This window comes from Mesoplodon densirostris, chromosome 8 (assembly GCF_025265405.1).
Source record: "Mesoplodon densirostris isolate mMesDen1 chromosome 8, mMesDen1 primary haplotype, whole genome shotgun sequence".
NCBI lineage: Eukaryota > Metazoa > Chordata > Mammalia > Artiodactyla > Ziphiidae > Mesoplodon > Mesoplodon densirostris.
Genome location: NC_082668.1, coordinates 99,483,861 through 99,506,189, shown reverse-complemented (window position 1 = coordinate 99,506,189; position 22,329 = coordinate 99,483,861). Strand labels below are relative to the sequence as shown.

Below are 22,329 nucleotides of genomic sequence, written 5' to 3'. Positions count from 1 at the left end.
AACCTTTGCTAAATATTCTTAAGTGTTGGTTTTACTCTTCTTGTTAACCACTGTAACCTACTTTAAGCAGGTCCTGCTTTGCTTTCATGGTGACAGGGTAACCTGCCAGGAGAGGTTATCTTTATTCCTTGTAATTAAATTGACTTTTCCCCCCAAGAAAATACAACAGTAGGAAGTGGGTGCTGAATTAAATAAATAGCATGATATCCAATAGACGTATACTTAAATCCCATGCTGGAACAGATGGTCCCCAGCATCTATGTAAGTAATGTGAGAGGACAGTTAATGTTCTGAAACAACTAGCTATCACCAATATGATCCTAATGAACCAATAGATTTCAAATAATAAACCACTTGCCACAAAGAAAAACATATATAAATATATATCATCTGTAAGGTTTTAATTCTCATAATCTGAGAAAGTATCTATAAATGATTCTCATATTTTTATCTACTATTATCAAATATCAATTTATGGATAAAGTTTGACTTCATATTTTTCACCAATAAAGCTATATTTTAACATTAAGGGAAAATTAAAGTTATATTTAAACTACATCCCCCCGAAGTATGTTTTTTTTAAATTAAAAAAAATTTTTTTAACTCTTCTTTTACATACTGTCTGCATGTGTTAGGTTGTACATGGAAATGTGGCTTTTGCCACATCATGAAAACATTTGCTTTTATACATGGCAGAAACTGGTTGTATACTATAACAGAGGTGGCTGGTGTGGGGATCGAAGCAGCTATCTTGCAGATGAAAAAGTAAGCAGAGATAAAAGACCTAAATATGTTTCAGCATTTATAAATTTAAAAATAAAATAGGTTATAAATCAAAAGCAGTATTTTTCTGATTCACATAGATAATAAAGAGAGTCTGAGTCATTCTTAAGGTATTACTTATAAAGGGGTATAGATAAGTGGTCAATTTTTATAGACCCTAAAACAGTACTCTTCACTCTGAATATGGTTTATTTTCTCTTTTTTTTTCTCTTTAATCATGTTTCTCATAAATATTTGTATTTTCTAAATGTGTCCCAAAGAATAAGTGTTTTGGTATGGGGGTTGAGGAGAAACAGTGACCTTCTTAGATTTTTAGCTTATCCTATTAGATGATCTCTAGAACCTTCAGCCTTCACTGGGGGTTAGCCTGAGGGCTTTCCACCTAGAAACCTGAGGACCCTTTGGCCTTAGCTCTCTTTCAAGTCTTGGAAACCAATGTCCTGTTTGCCCCGCAGAGCAGCTGGCCCACTGCTTATATCTTAAGAACTTCAAAAAACAAAACAAAGACATAGACAAGCACCATCTAATCTGATGATGGATTAAACAATATTTAGACAGTTCCAAGCCATTAAATAAAACCAGTTTAAATTCAAGTTCACAGAATTCTAACAATTTTTAATCCTAAAGACCATATTCAGAAGAAGAAAATAATTTTCTATAAAACTAGTATACACATCTTCACATATGTTAGGAAACAGTTTTATTCAAAATCAGGTGTATCCTGTGATTAGAGAGAACTGGGCAGATTTACTCATGTCATGTAAATGATTAACATTGGAGAAATGAATAGTAGACCAGAATTACTATGTAGGAAATTGGCACCTGAGAGATCTCTGTAGCTGCTGAGAAAAAGAGAGTGCTGAAGAACATTTGCATATTGTTAGAAGTTTGTAAAACAAAAACTATTTTATTCACAGATCAATTATCTTTATTTTCATTTCAAATGAAAACAAAATGTTCTAAATCTGTAGTTCTTCCTCTTAGTTTCCTGTTGTTACCCTGGCAAAGAGACCATGTGAAAACCACAAATTTGAATCATTGGGCAAAGGTGGGAAGAGATTAGAAGCCTGAGCAGGGAAAGCAAGAAATACTACTCAGAGAGTTACAGGGATTTTCAGAATTTTCACTTCTGTCAGCTCCTGGTTGCTACAATCTAATCTTCCATTTCCTTGAAGGTTACCCTGAAGTTTCAGATGAAATACAGTTGACCCTTGAACAACATGGGTTTGAACTGCATACATCCATATATATGCAGATTTTTTTAAAAATAGTAAATAGCGGGTGGTTGTTTGCGTCCTTGGGTGTAGAACCACGAATGGGGGGAACCGTGGATACGGAGGGACAGCTATAAATTATATGCGGATTTTTTGACAGCGCTGAGGGTGCACCCCTAAGCCCTGAGTTGTTTAAGGATCAACTCCACTACTCAGTTAAGACACGTCAGTGGGGCTTCCCTGGTGGTGCAGTGATTAAGAATCCTCCTGCCAATGCAGGCGACATGGGTTCGAGCCGTGGTCTGGGAAGATCCCACATGCCGCAGAGCAACAAAGCTCATGCACCACAACTACTGAGCCTAAGCTCTAGAGCCCGTGAGCCACAACTACTGAAGCCCATGCACCTAGAGCCCGTGCTCTGAAACAAGAGAAGCCACCGCAATGAGAAGCCCATGCACAGCAATGAAGACTCAATGCAGCCAAAAATAAATAAATAAATAAATTTATTTTAAAAAATAAATAAAAAAGACATTGGTGGTTTGCTGTTTTCCTACAGACTAGTTAGAGACAGAATAATAGTTTGCCTACTGTTTTAAGTTTGACTAGAATAAAAAACAGATCCAGAGGGTCAGACGAGTGTGTGTTTACTTGAAGAAGGTCCTTACTAATGTGAAATGTGGGTAAAGACCAGCCAAATTGCTTGGATTTAAATCTTGGATCTGGCCCCTACCAGATGTACGACCGTGGACAAGTTATGTAAACACTCTGGCCTGAATTCCTTCTCTTTTAGGAAAAAGCATCTACCTCAGGTTAGTAGATCCACAGGTTAAGGATTAAATGAGATAATAGATGTAAAGTGCTTATAGCAATGATATAGCACATGCTCATTAAATATCAGCTACCCTTACATTTTATTTTATTTTATTTTATTTTTTTTTTCTTTTTGGTATGCGGGCCTCTCACTGTTGTGGCCTCTCCCGCTGCGGAGCACAGGCTCCGGACGCGCAGGCCCAGCGGCCATGGCTCACGGGCCCAGCCGCTCCGCGGCATATGGGATCCTCCCAGACCGGGGCACGAACCCGTATCCCCTGCATCGGCAGGCGGACTCTTAACCACTGCGCCACCAGGGAGGCCCTACCCTTACATTTTAGAAAATGGGATTTTTTTGCGGTACGCGAGCCTCTCACTGTTGTGGCCTCTCCTGTTGTGGAGCACAGGCTCCTGATGCGCAGGCTCAGCGGCTGTGGCTTATGGGCCCAGCCGCTCCGCGGCATGTGGGATCTTCCCGGACCGGGGCACGAACTCGTGTCCCCTGCATCGGCAGGCGGACTCTCAACCATTATGCCACCAGGGAAGCCCAGAAAATGGGATTTTAACAATTAAAACTATGATCAGGAACTATTTTAGGATGAGCAAAGGAAATCATCTTTTTCAATTAATTATAGAAATACTTTCATTGTAGGAAAATTAGAAATTCATATACGCAAACTAAATCACAAACTCATTCTCCTTCCAAGTTTTCACATGCATCTTCATACATATGTGCATATGGAAATATATTCCACCTGCATTATGTGTTCAGTAAATATATACAAAACAGTAATGGAAATGTGCACTGTTTTAGTCACTTTTCTAGTCAGATTTCTACATTTTAATGACTGAATTGCATTCTGGTATATGACTCTGCTTCATTTATCAGAACCAATACTCTGTTATTTCATATTTAGGTTGTTTCCAAGTTTCACTCAAATAATGCTTGGGTAAGCATTCTTTTAGCTAAATTGTGCATGTTACTCCCTTAGGGTAAATTCCTGGAAGTAAATTGCTGGATCAAAAATATGCATATTTTAAGGCATTTTCCCTTCTCTCCATTTAAAAAAAATATAAAATGTAATGCTGACTACAGAGAGGGAGGTTTTTAAGAAAAAATTAATCTTATACTCCCTCATATCTCTCTTCTCATGGGTAACCACTGTTTATTTTCCCCTTGGGTTTTTTCTCCTTTTAAAGAAAGTGAGATCAAATCTCTCAGATTATTTTGTCACTTGCTTTTATTTCACTTATTCATACCTCTTAACATGAGTGTCTTTCCAGATTAGAACACAAAGATCTAATTTGTTCATTTGTGAGTTGAAGATTATGATTAAACTGTTCTCCTATTGAAGAACATGAATATTGCTTCAAATATTTTTGCTATTATAAATGCTGCAATTAACATTTTGAAATCTTTTGATACGTATTCCTAACTTGTTCTCCAGCAGTTACCATTTTTGCAGTCCCACCAGTGCTGGGACTGGTTCCCTTTACCGACACCATCACTGAGCATTATTTTTGATCTTGTGCCAATCTAAAAGGCAAAAAATGGTATCTTGTTGTTTTAATTTGCATTTCTTTGATTACTAATTAGATTGAACTTTCTCATATGTTCATTGGTCAATTTGCATTTCTTCTTTTGTGAAATGCCTGCCTGGGCCTTTTATGTACTTTTCCACTAAAGTGTTTCTTTTCTTGATTAAATAGATTATTTAACTGTCATATGTTGCAAATATTTCTGCCCCGTTGGCCTTTGTTTGTGACTTCTGCTTATGGGTCTTTAGGACTTTATTGGCATTAAATAACTTTTATGTTGAGTATCTCAGTCTCTGTGATGTCTGCCTTTATTGCCATGCTATGGCTTTACTAATTTATGGTTATATAAAGTTCTTTCTAATCTAGGAATATTGGTGTATATTATGAAATAGAGATCTAGTTTTTCTTTTCTTTTTTAAAGATGAACCAGTTCTAAATCACCTTTTACTGAATATTTCCCACTGAACTTAGATACTACCATTATCACATTAGTGACTTAAAATATTTACAAGTATTTCTTTGGACCATTCATTTATCTATTCATAGATGTTTAAATTATTATAGTAAATAAAATAGTATTTTATCTGACTGGGTATGTACTCCCCCTCATTACTGTTAAAACATTTTCTTCATTAATATATTTATTCCAAGAAAATTTGCAAATCATTTGATTAGGTGCCTTGCCCCTTACATCAAAGAAAATACCATTGAGATTTTGACTGGAATTGCATTAAAGTAGTTATTAATAATGAGAATGCTGGCATAAAAATAGGTAATCTTCGAACTTGGTATGCCTTCGTTTATTCAATTCTTTGTCTCTCAGTTTATTTTGAATGGCCTTTTCCACCCAAGCAAGTCCAGGATCATTTTGCTAAATTTGTTCCTGGATAATAATTTGCATAGGATCTCTTTATCTCCATTATGCTTTCTTTCTAGGTATTGATATATTTGTAACCAGCTTCCTTACTGGCTATTCTTATTAGTTCTAATGGTTTTAAGTTGATTCTTTTGAGTTCTGTGAATATATTGTGATACTATCTATAAATAGTTATCGTTTCAGCTGTCTCTCTACCCCGTCCACCATCAGTTGTTTTTATTTTATTTTCCTTATGTATGATCGTGACCAGAAAGTGCAGAATAATTGAGAGTAGTAATAATGATAATAGGTATTCTTGCCCTGTTTCCGTAAATTTTTCTAGTTTTTACTACTAAGTTGGATCTTGGCTGTTGGTTTAGTATCTTTAAATTTGCAGTTGACAAGAGGGTTTAACTAGGAATAGTCATTGAATTGTTTACTGCCAAAGTAAAGCACACACGGCAAGGAATTCAGATGAATATAGGACGTCGAGTGAAAAGTGTATATTTCATCCCTCTTTTTTTTTTCCTCAGTGGTCCTTCCCTCCCTTTCTACATCCCTTCCTCGAAGCTCTTATTTGCTGTATGTTTGACTACGTAAATACTCAAATTGATATGAGACACAAGGTTATAACGAATATTATAAGATTAGCCTAGAAGAAATTATTTGTAACATATATCATGCATATGTAATAAAGGATTAATTTCAAGAATATTTGAAGGACTCCTACAAATCAGTAAGAAATAGACAAGCAACCAAAGAGAATAGGGAAATGCATTTGTAGAGGCAACTCTTTTAAGAAATACAAATGAAAAATAAAAGATGTTCACCTTTATTGATTGTTTAACTGATTTTTGGAAAAGTACTCGCAGATATAATCAACAATATAAATTCCTTTAGGGTAGGTAAGTGCTATGACCTATCATTTAGCTGTATGAGCAGACACCCAGCAGCACCCATATATGGGAGGCCAGTTTCTTTACACTTCACAAGGTATCATTTGCCATACAGACAGTACATACCACAGGGTGAGGATTTGTCGGGACCTTTGAAAGCCTGCTTCATTCCATTCTTTTTCTTTTCTTTTCTTTTTTTTTTTTTGTGGTACGCGGGCCTCTCACTGCTGTGGCCCCTCCCGTTGCGGAGCATGGGCTCCGGACGCACAGGCTCAGCGGCCATGGCCCACAGGCCCAGCCGCTCCGCAGCATGTGAGATCCTCCCAGACCGGGGCATGAACCCGCGTCCCCTGCATCGGCAGGCGGACTCTCAACCACTGCGCCACCAGGGAAGCCCCGATTCCATTCTTGAAGGTAGAGGAAGGATGTAAGATCTTCCTGGCCCCTCCCAATTGTTCTAGAGACCCTGGCCATATGCCTACCTGCTCAACAAGTGCAAATAACTTGTACTAAGCCCACCAGCTGCAGATATCTTAATGATGATTTACTGTGAAAGAGCTTGGTTTCCCTCATATATAACATACTGTCCAACTTTTAGTTTCTAAGATATTCTTCCTGAGAAGGAACCAGGGCTCCTTCAGGAATCTAGATGAGCTTGAAACACTATGCTGTTATAAGAAAGAAAGGTTATTTTCAAAGCTATTGGGATATTGTAACAAAGGAGGCAGATTGGAGGAACTCTCACTGGTCATTCTGTACCAATTTGGAGTATTCAAGTGGAAACAAGAATTTTAGTTAATTGAAAAGTTGAGTCTGTAAAAGGTCCTAACTTTATTATATGATCAAAGGGAACAAACAATCTAAAATATGCTAAAGCTGCATTTTCAAAATGTGTTCTAGGACCCTCTCAGGGAGTTTGGGAGGTCAAAGCCATTTTCATAATTTTATTAAGAAGTTATTTGTTATTTTCACTCTTATTCTCTCCCGAGGGTACAGTTGAGTTTTCCAGAGGCTGAGATATGTGGTGACATCTTTGTCCTGATGGCTAATGCAGTGTGTGCTTTGTATTCTTGTGTTTAAAAAAGTCTCCGTTTTAATGTCTAATATAGTAAATATCAATAGATATAACCTACATAAACAAAAGCTATTTGGGGCCCTCAGTCTTTAAGAATGTAAATGAGCTCTGAGACCAAAGAGATTGAGAGCCATTGAACTAGAGAAAAGTCAATCTTACCAACATGGGTTAATCCATTAGTACTTACAGAAAAGTGGGTGGGTTGACTCACTCTGTTCATGAAGGCGCGTGGGACATTTTGGCTTCTGATGATACATTATTTTCACTCTGTTGATTAAGTGATGATTGTGTAATAGTGATGGCTGTTTTATTTTCTAGAATATATAAATGTTTCCCATTGAAGTGATACTTTGAGCGTATTGATTCTCAGGTCACTGGGTGACAATAGAAGTAGACAGTACACAGACCTGAAGCTTGAGCTTTCTGAGGAAAGGACAGGCCTGAAAATTTGCCCCTGGGTTCACCCTATCCCACTGCCATAAACACTGAGAGAAGAACTTGTCTTTGTTTCTTTTTCAGTGGTACATGTGCTTTGGGAGCAATTGGGCTGTTTGCAGAATGGTTGGGAAAGGCCCCCAAACTCCCTGAGAATGCAGAGAAAGAACTTCTTAAATCACCTGAAAATTTTTGCTCAAGTCTGAGAATATCTTTATGCCTACTTAAGGGCTAAGAAAGCTGAGAGAGGGCCTCTGCTTCCTGGGGCTATTTTAGCTCTGGTACCATTTCTACATCTGTTTCTATTGATTTCTGTCTCTTATCATGGCTGGTATTTTTCTGCCTTTTTACATGTGTACTGATTTTTGATTGAATGAGAGCAATTGTGAATTTTACTATTTAGAGTTGCTATGTATTTTCATATTCCTGTAAATACTTTTCTTTTTCTTTTTAACATCTTTATTAGAGTATAATTGCTTTACAATGGTGTGTCAGTTTCTGCTTTATAACAAAGTGAATCAGTTATACATATACATATGTCCCCATATTTCTTCCCTCTTGCATCTCCCTCCCTCCCTATCCCATCCCTCTAGGTGGTCACAAAGCACCGAGCTGATCTCCCTGTGCTATGCGGCTGCTTCCCACTAGCTATCTATTTTACGTTTGGTAGTGTATATATGTCCATGCCACTCTCTCACTTCATCTCAGTTTACCCTTCCCCCTCCCCATATCCTCAAGTCCATTCTCTAGTAGGTCTGCATCTTTATTCCCATCTTGCCCCTCGGTTTTTCTGACCATTTTCTTTCTTTTTTTTTTTTTTAGATTCCATATATATGTGTTAGCATACAGTATTTGTTTTTCTCTTTCTGACTTACTTCACTCTGTATGAGAGTCTCTAGATCCATCCACCTCACTACAAATAACTCAGTTTCGTTCCTTTTAATGACTGAGTAATATTCCATTGTATATATGTGCCACATCTTCTTTATCCATTCATCTGTTGATGGACACTTAGGTTGCTTCCATGTCCTGCAACTGACAAAGGATTAATCTCCAAAACATACAAGCAACTCATGCAGCTCAATATCAAAAAACAAACAACCCAATCCAAAAATGGGCAGAAGACCTAAATAGACATTTCTTCAAAGAAGATATACAGATTGCCAACAAACACATGAAAGAATGCTCAACATCATTAATCATTAGAGAAATGCAAATCAAAACTACAATGAGATATCATCCCACACCAGTCAGAATGGCCATCATCAAAAAATCTACAAACAATAAATGCTGGAGAGGGTGTGGAGAAAAGGGAACCCTCTTGCACTGTTGGTGGGAATGTAAATTGATGCAGCCACTATGGAGAACAGTATGGAGATTCCTTAAGAAACTAAAAATAGAACTACCATATGACCCAGCAATCCCACTACTGGGCACATACCCTGAGAAAACCATAATTCAAAAAGAGTCATGTACCAAAATGTTCATTGCAGCTCCATTAAATACTCTTGAGCTTTTTTCTAGGATGTTAAGTTACTTGGAAACACTTGAATCCTTTTGAGGCTTGCTCTTAAGCTTTGTTAGGTGGAATCAGAGCAGCCTTTGGTCAGCTCACTAACGAGACAATACTTTTTTAAGTGCTCTCCCCAAAGTCCCACGAATTTCATTATTTTTCCACTTTGGCTGGTGGAAACACCTGTGTGATCTCTGAGTGTTGTTCTCTCTAATCCTTTGGGTAATTCTTTCCCTGGCCTCACACGTATACAGATCCATGCTCAGCTGAAGATTCAGGGGGCAGATCTACAGAGTTCTCTTTCTGTGCAGCTCTCTTTTTTATAATAATTTTCCAAGTGAACTCTAAGTCATCTTGGCTTTCCTGGCTCCTCAATCCTCCTCAACTCAGGGAGACAACCAGGCTCCACCAGGGTTCCACTCCCTGTGGCCTGGGACAGTCGGCTTGTAATCATATGGCTTCTTTGTTTTCCCTCTCTCAGGGATCACTGTTCTGTGCTACCTAATGTCCCATGTCTGAAACTGATGTTTTATTTCTCTGGTGTGCTCTTTTAGTTGTTTCAGGCAGAAGGTAAAAGCATTCCCTGTGATTCCATGTTGGCCAGAGTGGAAGTTTTGAAAGTACTTTTTTTAAAGTATAAAACACTTCTACTTTGAGAGTCAGTTGAAATAGTCCATTATCACAACAACAAGTATTTTATGACCTGTGTTTAAACATAACCAGTAAAATTTCATGCCACTATAAAATAAAGTCTGACTATAGTAAGATTCAGGTGGATCTTTTTAGAATAGCAGGCATTCATAATGCTTTCTACTCACAGTAATCTTGCTCTGTTTCCTTTTTGCACATGTGTTACTTTCCCTAGAATGTAAATTTTCTTTCCTTTACATGTTGCCTTCAACAACCTGTCATAAACTCACTTCTGTTAGTGAATTCTCTTCTTTGCATTACTTTACTCTGTCCTTGTAAGTACCAGGAAGCCTCTTGCATGATACTAACTTACTATTATTGAAATGTTGCTTTGTTTATGTTCCTGGAATTCTTCATACATTGAATATTCTCAGATTCTGAATGTCCTAGGCCTTGTGTGGCAGACACTCCCTTCCATTTCTTCTATTTATGGGAAAATAGACCAAATTTTTCTTTTTTTTCCCCACCCATCTCATACAGAACTTGACATAAAGCATAATCAGTAAAATAACAGATGATAAAGATTTTCTGGGTTTTCACTATTTATTATTCATACATATAAGTTATAGACGCAGTGGTTTTGATTAGAAAATTTATTTTCTTTTCAGGTGATTCCAAGTATAATTTTCTACATAAAGAAGAATTTATTGAACTCAAAGACATATTCTCTGTCAAACTGAAACGACGTTATTCAGTTAAACAGCAGAGAAGTGGTACTTTATTAGGAATCACACTCTTCATATGTTTGAAAAAGGAACAAAATAAATTAAAGGATTCTACACTTGATCTTATTAATTTAAGTGAAGACCACTGTGACGTATGGTTTAGACAGTTCAAGAAAATCTTGGCAGGTAAGTACTCCTTGTGGAGATTTTTAATGAGTCTGGTTTCCTTGACGTAGGTTATTAATCTAAACATGACACTGTATTTATCAGTACAGTAACCCTTGATTATGTTGAGGTCATTTGCTTCTATTGTTAGTTTGTTAAGTGTTTTTATCATGAAAGGTGTTGAATTTGGTCACATGCTTTTTTACTTCAATTGAAATAATCATATGGCTTTTTCCTTTCATTCTATTAATGTGGTGTATTACGTTGATTGATTTTCATATGTTGAACCATCCTTGCATTCCAGGAATAAATCCTACATGGTCATGGTATATAATTCTTTTAATATTTTACTGAATTTGGTTTGCTAGTATTTTGTTGAGGATTTTAACATTGATATTTGTGAGAGGTATTTGTATGTAGTTTTCTTTTCTGCTTTTATTATCTTTTTTCTGACTTTGCTATCAAGGTGATGCTGACCTTATAGAATGACTTAGGAAGTAACTGTTGAATGACTGCTTCCTTAAAGAAACTTTGATAATCTGAAATAAAACAGTTCTTAAATATTTTTTTTTCACTTGTTATTTTTCTATTAATGTTTCTTTTGAGCTTACATTAGAATTTGCTTTTCTTCCACCTACACATTGATGGCAAGTGCATATATGTACTGGGTAGCTTGAGAATAACAGGTTTTTTTTAAATTGGAGTATAGTCGATTTACAATATTGTGTTAGTTTCAGGTGTACAGCAGTGTGATTTGGTTATACATATATATATGTGTGTATATGTGTATATATGTATATTCCTTTTTTCTATTCTTTTCTGTTACAGTTTATTACAAGATATTGAATATAGTTCCCTGTGTTATACAGTAAATTCTTGTTGTTTATCTGTTTTATATATGGTAGTATGCATCTGTTAATCCCATACTCCCAATTTATCCCTCCCCCCTTCCCCTTTGGTAACCATAAGTTTGTTTTCTATGTCTGTGAGTTTGGGGGTTTTTTGTTTTGTTTTTTTTGTTTTTTCTGTTTTTTTGTGGTACGCGGGCCTCTCACTGTTGTGGCCTCTCCTGTTGCGGAGCACAGGCTCCAGATGCGCAGGCTCAGCGGCCATGGCTCACGGGCCCAGCCGCTCCGCGGCGTGTGGGATCTTCCCAGACCGGGGCACGAACCTGTGTCCCCTGCATTGGCAGACGGACTCTCAACCACTGCGCCACCAGGGAAACCCGAGTTTGGGTTTTTTAAATAAGTTCATCTGTACTATTTTTTAGATTCCACATAAAAGTGGTATCATAATTATCTTTCTCTGTCTGACTTACTTCACTTAGTATGATAATCTCTACATACATGTTGCTGAAAATGACATTATTTCATTCTTCTTTATGGCTGACTAATATTCCATTGTGTGTGTGTGTGTGTGTGTGTGTGTCTGTCTGTGTGTCTGTGTGTCACATCTTCTTTATCCATTCATCTGTGGATGGACACTTAGGGTGCTTCCATGTCCTGGCTATTGTAAAAAGTGCCTCCCTGAATATTGGGGTGCATGTATCTTTTCGAATTAAAGTTTTCATCTTTTCCAGATATATGCTCGGGAGTGGCATTGCTGGATCAGACAGTAACTATTTTTAGTTTTTTGAGGGACCTCCACACTGTTCTCCATAGCGGCTGCACCAATTTACATTCCCACCAACAGTGCAAGAGGGTTTCCTTTTCTCCACGTCCTCTCCAGCATTTATTATTTGTAGACTTTTTGATGATGGCCATTCTGACTGGTGTGAGGTGATACCTCATTGTAGTTTTGATTTGCAGTTCTCTAATAATTAGTGATGGTGAGCATCTTTTCATGTGCCTGTTGTCCATCTGCATGTCTTCTTTGGAGAAATGTCTATTTAGGTCTTCTGTCCATTTTTGGATTGGGTTTTTGTTGTTTGAAATTGAGTTGTATGAACTGTTTGTATATTTTAGAAATTAAGCCCTTGTTGGTCACATCATTTGCAATTCTCTCCCAGTCTGTAGGTTGTCTTTTGTTTTTGTTTATGGTTTCCTTTTCTGTACAAAAGCTTATAAGTTTGATTAGGTCCCATTTGTTTATTTTTGCTTTTATTTATATTGCCTTGGGAGACTGACCTAAGAAACATCAGTGCTATTTATGTCAGAGAATGTTTTGCCTATGTTCTCTTCTAGGAGTTTTATGGTGTCATGTCTCATATTTAAGTCTTTAAGCCATTTTGAGTTTATATTTTGTGTATGGTGTGAGGGAGTGTTCTAACTTCATTGATTTACACATGGCTGTCCAGAGAGGGTAACAGTTTTTTGAAGATAATATTTAAATTGTCTATATTTCAGGGTAGATTTTTCTGAAGGTAATATCCAGAGAAAAGAGAGCATTTACTAGAATATTATCTCCTTTTGAATTCAGTTGTATCTAAAATTTCTGAATGGCATTTATATTTTACATTTTAAATAAAGTGCATGAATACACATATAAAGCAATTTGGATTTCTAAAGGTATCTAGGTAAAGTATAATCAAACTGAGTTTTAGGACTATTTTTTTCTCATAAATTTGTAAGTCTTACTTTCTTTTTTTTTTGTTTTTTGTTTTGGCCATTTCTTCCTGTTTGCCAGATTGATCAAGGTAGAGGCAGCTGGTGTAGTTGATGCACAGCTTGGGGTAAGATGAGTCAGGACAGAGATGGGTGCCAGACAAAGAGCAGGCACATGGTGATGTTAGAAATTTTCAGGCCAGGAATCATTGATCAAGAAGACTGAGGACCCAAGTTGGTCAAGGGCAGTCAACTGATACGATTTTATGCACAAAAGATGAGGTGAAGTGAAATATTAGAGCTAGGAGAACTGTTACTAAGTGGTCCCTTCAAGGAGACCTGATTGTTTTAAGAAGGCAGGAAACTACAGAGGCCGTAGTTTGGTTCATCTCTCTGGAAACATACAGGAAAAAAAAAAAAAAAAAATATATATATATATATATATATATATATATATATATATTTAACTAAAAGCATTCCACTTTAATGGTGAGTCTTTTACAGTGTTCTTATTTTAAATTCATTTGAGAAGAGATAAAAGAAGTTAAAATGAAAATGAAAACTTAATTGAATAAATTTCCTTACATGGGCAGGTACTCGTGGGACTTGAATGGTCTATAAAATAAGAATGTGTCATTTGATTAGGAGAGGCAAAGCTCTTCCTTGCACTGACGGTCTGAGGAAATCTCCCTTGGGGCTTATGAAGGGCTGGCTGAGTGATGTGAGAGACAACTTCCGCAATATATCTCACCCATAAAACCAAAAGCAAGTAAACAGAGGGCATCACAAGAAAGCCCAATTCAGTAAAAGCAATTTTATTGGAGTAGAGAAACTTGTCCAAACACACACACACCACAAAAATACTGTCCACATATTTTTTCGGCTTAATGAATGATGTTTTGGTTTGATCCAGGATTAAAATCTAGGCAAATTACAGAGATGAATAAACTACATATTTTTTAGGCTATCATCCTTTGGGAATGTTACTTTTTGTATCTTTGATTTTGATAACAGTTGGAGGTAGTGAAATATATGAGGTCATATTCTCTGCCATTGTCCTGGAGGACAGAGTGATTTTGCTGATTAAAAGCAAATAGATTGACTTTTGAAATCAACCAATGTAACCAAACAAAACAGGTTTGAAATCATCTAATAAAAATGAAGGAACCAAATCAGGATGGTCTGAATGAATGGCTGTTCCATTTCTGCCTCTCAGTAGACTCAGTAGGTCCTAGAGGAGGAGCCAACTCCTCATCCCCATGCCTCACGAAGACAGTTCTGGGTCAGTTTCATCATACACAAATGCATGCTCAAGCCTCCAAAGATCTCTGCCAAATGCTGCATAATACTGACACTTCCTTTCTTAAGTTTGTAATCTTAGAGCGTTTTTGTTCATATTTCTTTTACTTTCAAAGCTAGGTAATCCAGGTGTTTATTAAAATGCCTACTGTCTGAGAGTCAAATACAATTGGCTCGAGGCTCTTTCCATAACTGGAGGTGGCCTGTATCTTTCCCACTCTTTTTGGGATGAGGTTGATTGTTTACTTCTGCCTGGTCCTCTTTTGTTCTTATTTCCACAGAGTCGGGTCTATTTGTGGATTATCTTTGTATCTCACATCCATTGTCCCTATTCTGTACCACATATACTGCATCAGGTTTGGCAGATAGTGATTGCTGGTTTCCAAAAACATTTTTTAAAAGTCCCCAACCAAGGAATTTGTGTTTGAAATAGACCTGACTTAAGTTCAGGGGATGAAAGAAGTTTACATCGCAAAAATATAAATTCCCTACGTTTGAATTTTAGACATTACTATTTTAAGTCCAAAGATCTTGCTTTAACTGGTTCTGTGGCAAAACAGTGAATTAAAAATATATATTTTTTTCATTGATTTTGAATATTGTCTTTAATCAGCAAATGGATTTTTTTCCTGTAAGCTTTTACATCTTTTTCTCCTTTATTCTTCTATTAAGACAAACATGAAGAAGGTATTGAAAGCCTCAACTAGTTGGTCTTTTAGTGAGATTAGTCTAACAATTATAATTTTAGAATATTTGGATATTAAATGTTATTTTCAAATATGAACATTTATATTTTGAACTGGAGCAATGAATAAGATTTGATGAATTTTTGAGGAAAGAACAAATTGGCAGTACTAAAAGGAGGATGCAGCCAACTCTCAAATATTGATACTTGAAGTTTTAAGACATTGACAAAGAGTAGCCAGATTAAAAAGGGTCTATAAATATAACAAAGGAGTCTTAGAACTGTTTCTATTTTTATTTGGAAAAAAGTTAACTCCTTTTACATTCCAATTTTTAATAACACAGTTGAGCACAGTATCTTTTTTTATTCTTAGTAATAGAAAAGTCACCATAACTTTATTGACTAATAGTCAATATAAGTTAATTCATCCAACACACATTTTGGATCAGGCACTGTGTTAAGTGCTGGAAATACAAAAAAGAATGAAATGTAATCCTGTATAGAACACTCTTGCCCTAGGAGACAGACAAGAAAACTCGTATTATAAATGTGTTAAGGGCCACAATGAAGATATGAAAAATTTAGTAGGGAAAATAACCATTGATCATTGAGTCAGAAATTTAAATCTTAAAAAATTAAGGCTGAAATGTAGTCACTGATGAGCGTAATACATAGTCATTGTGGTGAAAGTCATTTAACATAGTCTTTTCTGCTTTTTTTTATACCTGTGATGCAAAGATAAACATGTACAACCTTTAACTATAGCATGTGTGTACACTAGATGCATTAATTTTTATTCAATTACGGTGTGATCCAGTCTCTGCATATTTGAGTTTCCTGGAAATGGTGAATTGCAAGCTTCTCTGGACCCTGAACCAACCTTTTCTCTAGTTACTATAATCTATACTTTAAAGCATATTCATAGGCTTTCTGACAGGTATCCCATATAGGGGGACAAAACAAAGTATCCCTAAGGTGACATTTAGGGCCACTCAAAACTGAAAGATTTTCAGGAGTTGAACTGGTTGATCTTCAGTGGAGGACTTAGGAGAATGGTGTGGAAGTGAAGAAAAAGATTTTAGGGCTTCCCTGGTGGCACAGTAGTTGAGAGTCCACCTGCCGGTGCAGGGGACACGGGTTCGTGTCCTGGTCCGGGAGGATCCCACATGCTGCAGAGCGGCTGGGCCCGTGAGCCATGGCCACTGAGCCTGCGCATCCGGAGCCTGTGCTCCGCAATGGGAGAGGCCGCAACAGTGAGAGGCCCGCGTACAGCAAAAAAAAAAAAAAAGATTAAAAAAAAATCTAAAGCCTTATGCCCAAGTAACTTGGAGAATGGTAAAGTCATAAACAGAGTGAAATCCGGACACTGGTTGATTTGAAGGAAAGATGTTCTGTTGCAGACACATTTGGCATATATAACATCTGTTGGAGATGTGCAGCAGGCTGGCAGTTTGAGAGGAGTGCATGAAGAGGTGAAAAAGAGCTGATGTGATGGGAATAAATGAAAGACTGCAAGGAAGTAGTATAGAGTTAAAAAAAAAAGCAAAGGGCTAAATACAGAATCTTGGGGGATACTCATATATTAAAATAGGCAGAGGAGACAAAAGCCAGAACTAAAATAGAAAGAATGGTAAAAAGAAAAAAAAAATGAAGAACCCTTTTATCATAAGACCATTGAATTTTGTGATTATATTTTGGTTTTTCTAATTTATTTGTAATATTTAGTTGTTACCCAGAGACAATTGACAAAGGTATTTTTAGCCCATATTTGACTGAGTTAGTTCTGTTATCATATTTTTCTGTTTCATTTTTAAATGCTAACTTCACGAACCATTTTGATTACACACACTTTGTCCTTGTAATATAATTTGCTCTTAGCTTCTAGTTGAACAGCCTCCAGGTTTTCAGTTATGAAAAATAAAGAAAATAGAAAAATTACTTAAATATTTGGCTTTTATTTAAGAAGAGCAAGTTTTCCTAGTTTCCCGAAGACATCAAATCTGTTTTCCATGCGATAATAATGATGGTTTTCATAGGATCCTTTCCTCAATAGTAAAAACCAGGGCTTCTAAACAATATTTTGTTTAATATTCATGTTGTCTTATGTAAGAAATTCATGGTGAAATATGTTGCAGGGTTTTAAAAAATCCAAACTGTATCGTGATTTATATTATCATGAACCAGGTAGAATTTTTCTTAGGAGGAGAACATAATGATGTGAAGTTTTACTAGGATATGCTGCCAGATGATGTACTTATAAGGAGAAATAAACTGGAAATCAACAGTATAATGGTTATCTTAATGAGCGTTTGTTATATATCAAAAATATGATAGCTTCAGACATTTCATTGTACAATATTTGAGTTAGCAACACCTGTCTCCCTAGGGACAAATTATTTTCTGCAAGGACATTTTGTCTGAAGTTTGGGTAGTTTTTCTTTTGAAGCACTAAAAAAATGATTTAAGACTTTGGTTTATGAGCAGCTGAGTTGGATGTTAAAATTATGAATGTCACTTAAACATTTAAAAAATTTTTTAAACATTTTTTAATTTAAAAATTTTTATTGAAATACAGTAAATTCACAGTGTTGTGTTAGGTTCAGGTATACAGCAAAGCAGTTCAGTTTTATATATATTCTTTTTAAAATTTCTCTGACATTACAGGTTATTACAAGATATTTAGTATAGTTCCCTGTATAATACAGTAGGTCCTTGTTGGTTATCTATTTTATATATAGTAGTGTGCATATTTTAATCCCCAAATCCTAATTTACCCCCCCTTTAGTAACCATAAGTTTGTTTTCTATGTTTGTAAATCTATTTATGTTTTGTGAATAAGTTCATTTGTATATATATTTTTAGATTCCGCAAATAAGCGATATCATGATATTTGTCTTTTTCTGTCTGGCTTACTTCACTGAGTATGATAATCTCTAGGTCCATCCATATTGCTGCAAAGAGCATTGTTTCATTCTTTTTTATGGCTGAGTAATATTCCATTGTATATATATATACCACTTCTTCTTTATCTATTCATCTGTTGATGGACATTGAGGTTGCTTCCATGTCTTAGCTATTGTAAATAGTACTGCTATGAACATTGGGGTGCATGTATATTTTCAAATTATGGTTTTCTCCAGATACATGCCCAGGAGTGAAATTGGAGGATCATATGGTGGCTCTGTTTTTAGTTTTTTCAAGAACCGCCATACTGTTCTCCACAGTAGTTTACATTCACACCAACAGTGTAGGAAGGTTCCTTTTTCTCCACACCCTCTCCAAGATTTATTGTTTGTAGACTTTTTTAAAAAAAATGTTTATTTATTATTTTCTTATTAGTCATCCATTTTATACACATCACTGTATACACGTCAGTCCCAATCTCCCAATTCATTCCACCACCACCACCCTCACCCCCTGCCGCTTTCCCCCCCTTGGTGTCCATACGTTTGCTCTCTACTTCTGTGTCTCAATTTCTGCTCTGCAAACCGGTTCATCTGTACCATTTTCTACGTTCCACATATATGTGTTAATATATGATATTTGTTTTTCTCTTTCTGACATACTTCACTATGTATGACACTTTCTAGATGCATACACATCTCTACAAATGACCCAAGTTCATTCATTTTTATAGCTGAGTAATATTCCATTGTATATATGTACCACATCTTCTTTATCCATTCGTCTGTCGATGGTCATTTAGGTTGCTTCCATGACCTGTCTATTGTACATAGTGCTGCAATGAACATTGGGGTGCAAGTGTCTTTTTCTTTTTTTTAAATACCTTATTCTTTACCTTAATTTTTAAAAACATTTTTATTGGAATATAATTGCTTTACAATGGTGTGGTAGTTTCTGTTTTATAACAAAGTGAATCAGTTATACATATACATATATCCCCATATCTTTTCCCTCTTGCATCTCCTTCCCTCCCACCCTCCCAATCCCACCCTTCTAGCTGATCACAAAGCACCGAGCTGATCTCCCTGTGCTATGCAACTGCTTCCCACTAGCTATCTATTTTACCTTTGGTAGTGTATATATGTCCATATATAGACTACCACTCTCTCACTTTGTCCGAGCTTACCCTTCCCCCTGCCCGTGTCCTCAAGTCCATTCTCTAGTAGGTCTGCATCTTTATTCCCATCTTGACCCTAGGTTCTTCATGACCTTTTTAAATTTTTTTTTAGATTCCATATATATGTGTTAGCATACAGTATTTGTTTTTCTCTTTCTGACTTACTTCACTTGGTATGACAGACTCTAGGTCCATCCACCTCACTACAAATAACTGAATGTTGTATCTTTTTATGGCTGAGTAATATTCCATTGTACATATGTGCCACATCCTCTTTATCCATTCATCTGTCGATGGACACTTAGGTTGCTTCCATGTCCTGGCTATTGTAAATAGAGCTGCAATGAACATTGTGGTACATGACTATTTTTGAATTATGGTTTTCACAGGGTATATGCACAGTAGTGGGATTGCTGGGTTGTATGGTAGTTCTATTTCTAGTTTTTTGTTTTTTTTCTTTTGCGGTACGCTGGCCTCTCACTGTTGTGGCCTCTCCCGTTGCGGAGCACAGGCTCCGGACACACAGGCTCAGCGGCCATGGCTCACGGGCCCAGCCACTCTGTGGCATGTGGGATCCTACCAGACCGGGGCACGAACCCGTGTCCCCTGCATCAGCAGGCGGACTCTCAAACACTGCACCACCAGAGAAGCCCTATTTTTAGTTTTTTAAGGAACCTCCATACTGTTCTGCATAGTGGCTGTATCAATTTACATTACCACCAACAGTGCAAGAGGGTTCCCTTTTCTCCACACCCTCTCCAGCATTTATTGTTTGTAGATTTTTTGATGATGGCCATCCTGACCAGTGTGAGATGATATCACATTGTAGTTTTGATTTGCATTTCTCTAATAATTAATGACGTTGAGCATTCTTTCATGTGTTTGTTGGCAATCTGTATATCTTCTTTGGAGAAATATCTATTTAGGTCTTCTGCCCAGTTTTGGATTGGGCTGTTTGTTTTTTGATATTGATGGTGAGCTGCTTATAAATTTTGAAGATTAATCCTTTGTCAGTTGCTTCATTTGCAAATATTTTCTCCCATTCTGAGGGTTGTCTTTTCGTCTTGTTTATGGTTTCCTTGGCTGTGTAAAAGCTTTTGTTTCATTAAGTCTCATTTGTTTATTTTTGATTTTATTTCCATTTCTCTAGGAGGTGGGTAAAAAAGGATCTTGCTGTGATTTATGTCATAGAGTGTTCTGCCTATGTTTTCCTCTAAGAGTTTGATAATGTCTGCCTTACATTAGGTCCTTAATCCATTTTGAGTTTATTTTTGTGTATGGTGTTAAGGAGTGTTCTAATTTCATGCTTTACATGTAGCTGTCCAGTTCTCCCAGCACCACTTATTGAAGAGGTTGTCTTTTCTCCATTGTATATTCTTTCCTCCTTTATCAAAGATAAGGTGACCATATGTGCGTGGGTTTATCTCTGGGCTTTCTGTCCTGCTCCATTTATCTGTATTTCTGTTTTTGTGCCAGTACCGTACTGTCTTGATTACTGTAGCTTTGTAGTATAGTCTGAAGTCTGGGAGCCTGATTCCGCCAGCTTCATTTTTCTTTCTCAAGATTGCTTTGGCTATTCGGGGTCTTTCGTTTTTCCATACAAATTGTGAACTTTTTTGGCCTAGTTTTGTGAAAAAGGCCAGTGGTAGTTTGATAGGGATTGCATTGAATCTGTAGATTGCTTGGGTAGTATAGTTATTTTCACAATGTTGACTCTTCCAATCCAAGAACATGGTATATCACTCCATCTGTTTGTATGATCTTTAATTTCTTTCATCAGTGTCTTATAGTTTTCTGCATACAGGTCTTTTATCTCCTTAGGTAGGTTTATTCGTAGGTATTTTATTCTTTTTGTTGCAATGGTAAATGGGAGTGTTTTCTTGATTTCACTTTCAGATTTTTCATCAATAGTGTATAGGAATGCAAGAGATTTCTGTGCATTAATTTTGTATCCTGCTACTTTACCAAATTCATTGATTAACTCTAGTAGTTTTCTGGTAGCATCTTTAGGACTCTCTATGTATAGTATCATGTCATCTGCAAACAATGACAGCTTTACTTCTTCTTTTCCGATTTGTATTCCTTTTATTTCTTTTTCTTCTCTGATTGCTGTGGCTAAAACTTCCAAAACTATGTTGAATGATAGTGGTGAGAGTGGGCCACCTTGTCTTGTTCCTGATCTTAGTGGAAATGGTTTCAGTGTTTCACCATTGAGGACGATGTTGACTGTGGGTTTTTCATATATAGCCTTTATCATGCTGAGGTAACTTCCCTCTGTGCCTACTTTCTGGATGGTTTTATCATAAATGGTTGTGGAATTTTGTCAAAAGCATTCTCTTCATCTATTGAGATGATCATATGGTTTTTCTCCTTCTATTTGTTAATATGGTGTATCACATTGATTGATTTGCATGTATTGAAGAGTCCTTGCATTCCTGGGATAAACCCCACTTGATCCTGGTGTATGATCTTTTTAATGTGCTGTTGGATTCTCTTTGCTAGTATTTTGTTGAGGATTTTTGCATCTATGTTCATCAGTGATATTGGTCTGTAGTTTTCTTTTTTTGTGACATCTTTGCCTGGTTTTCGTATCAGGGTGATGGTAGCCTCATAGAATGAGTTTGGGAGTGTTCCTCCCTCTGCTCTATTTTGGAAGAGTTTGAGAAGGATAGGTGTTAGCTCTTCTCTAAATGTTTGATAGAATTCGCCTGTGAAGCCATCTGCTCCTGGGCTTTTGTTTGTGGGAAGATTTTTAATTACAGTTTCAATTTCAGTGCTTGTGATTTTTCTGTTCATATTTGCTGTTTCTTCCTGGTTCAGTCTCAGAAGGTTGCGCACTTCTAAGAATTTTCCATTCTTCCAGGTTGTCCATTTTATTGGCATAGAGTTGCTTGTAGTAATCTCTCATGATCTTTTGTATTTCTGCAGTGTCAGTTGTTCCCCTTTTTCATTTCTAATTCTACTGATTTGAGTCTTCTTCCTTTTTTTTTTTTTTTTGATGAGTCTGGCTAATGGTTTATCAATTTTGTTTATCTTCTCAAAGAACCAGCTTTTAGTTTTATTGATCTTTGCTATCATTT

The 22,329-nt window shown here is 36.5% G+C and overlaps 1 protein-coding gene across 1 annotated transcript in view; it reads left to right on the top strand.

Annotated features, from left to right (window-relative positions):
• Positions 1-22,329, top strand: part of CERKL (ceramide kinase like) — a 156,631-nt gene that overhangs the window by 35,568 nt on the left and 98,734 nt on the right. Inside the window, exon 2 of the mRNA XM_060105961.1 lies at positions 10,420-10,662. Within this exon, the coding sequence (XP_059961944.1) occupies positions 10,420-10,662 (243 nt within the window). The remainder of the gene's footprint in view (positions 1-10,419; positions 10,663-22,329) is intronic.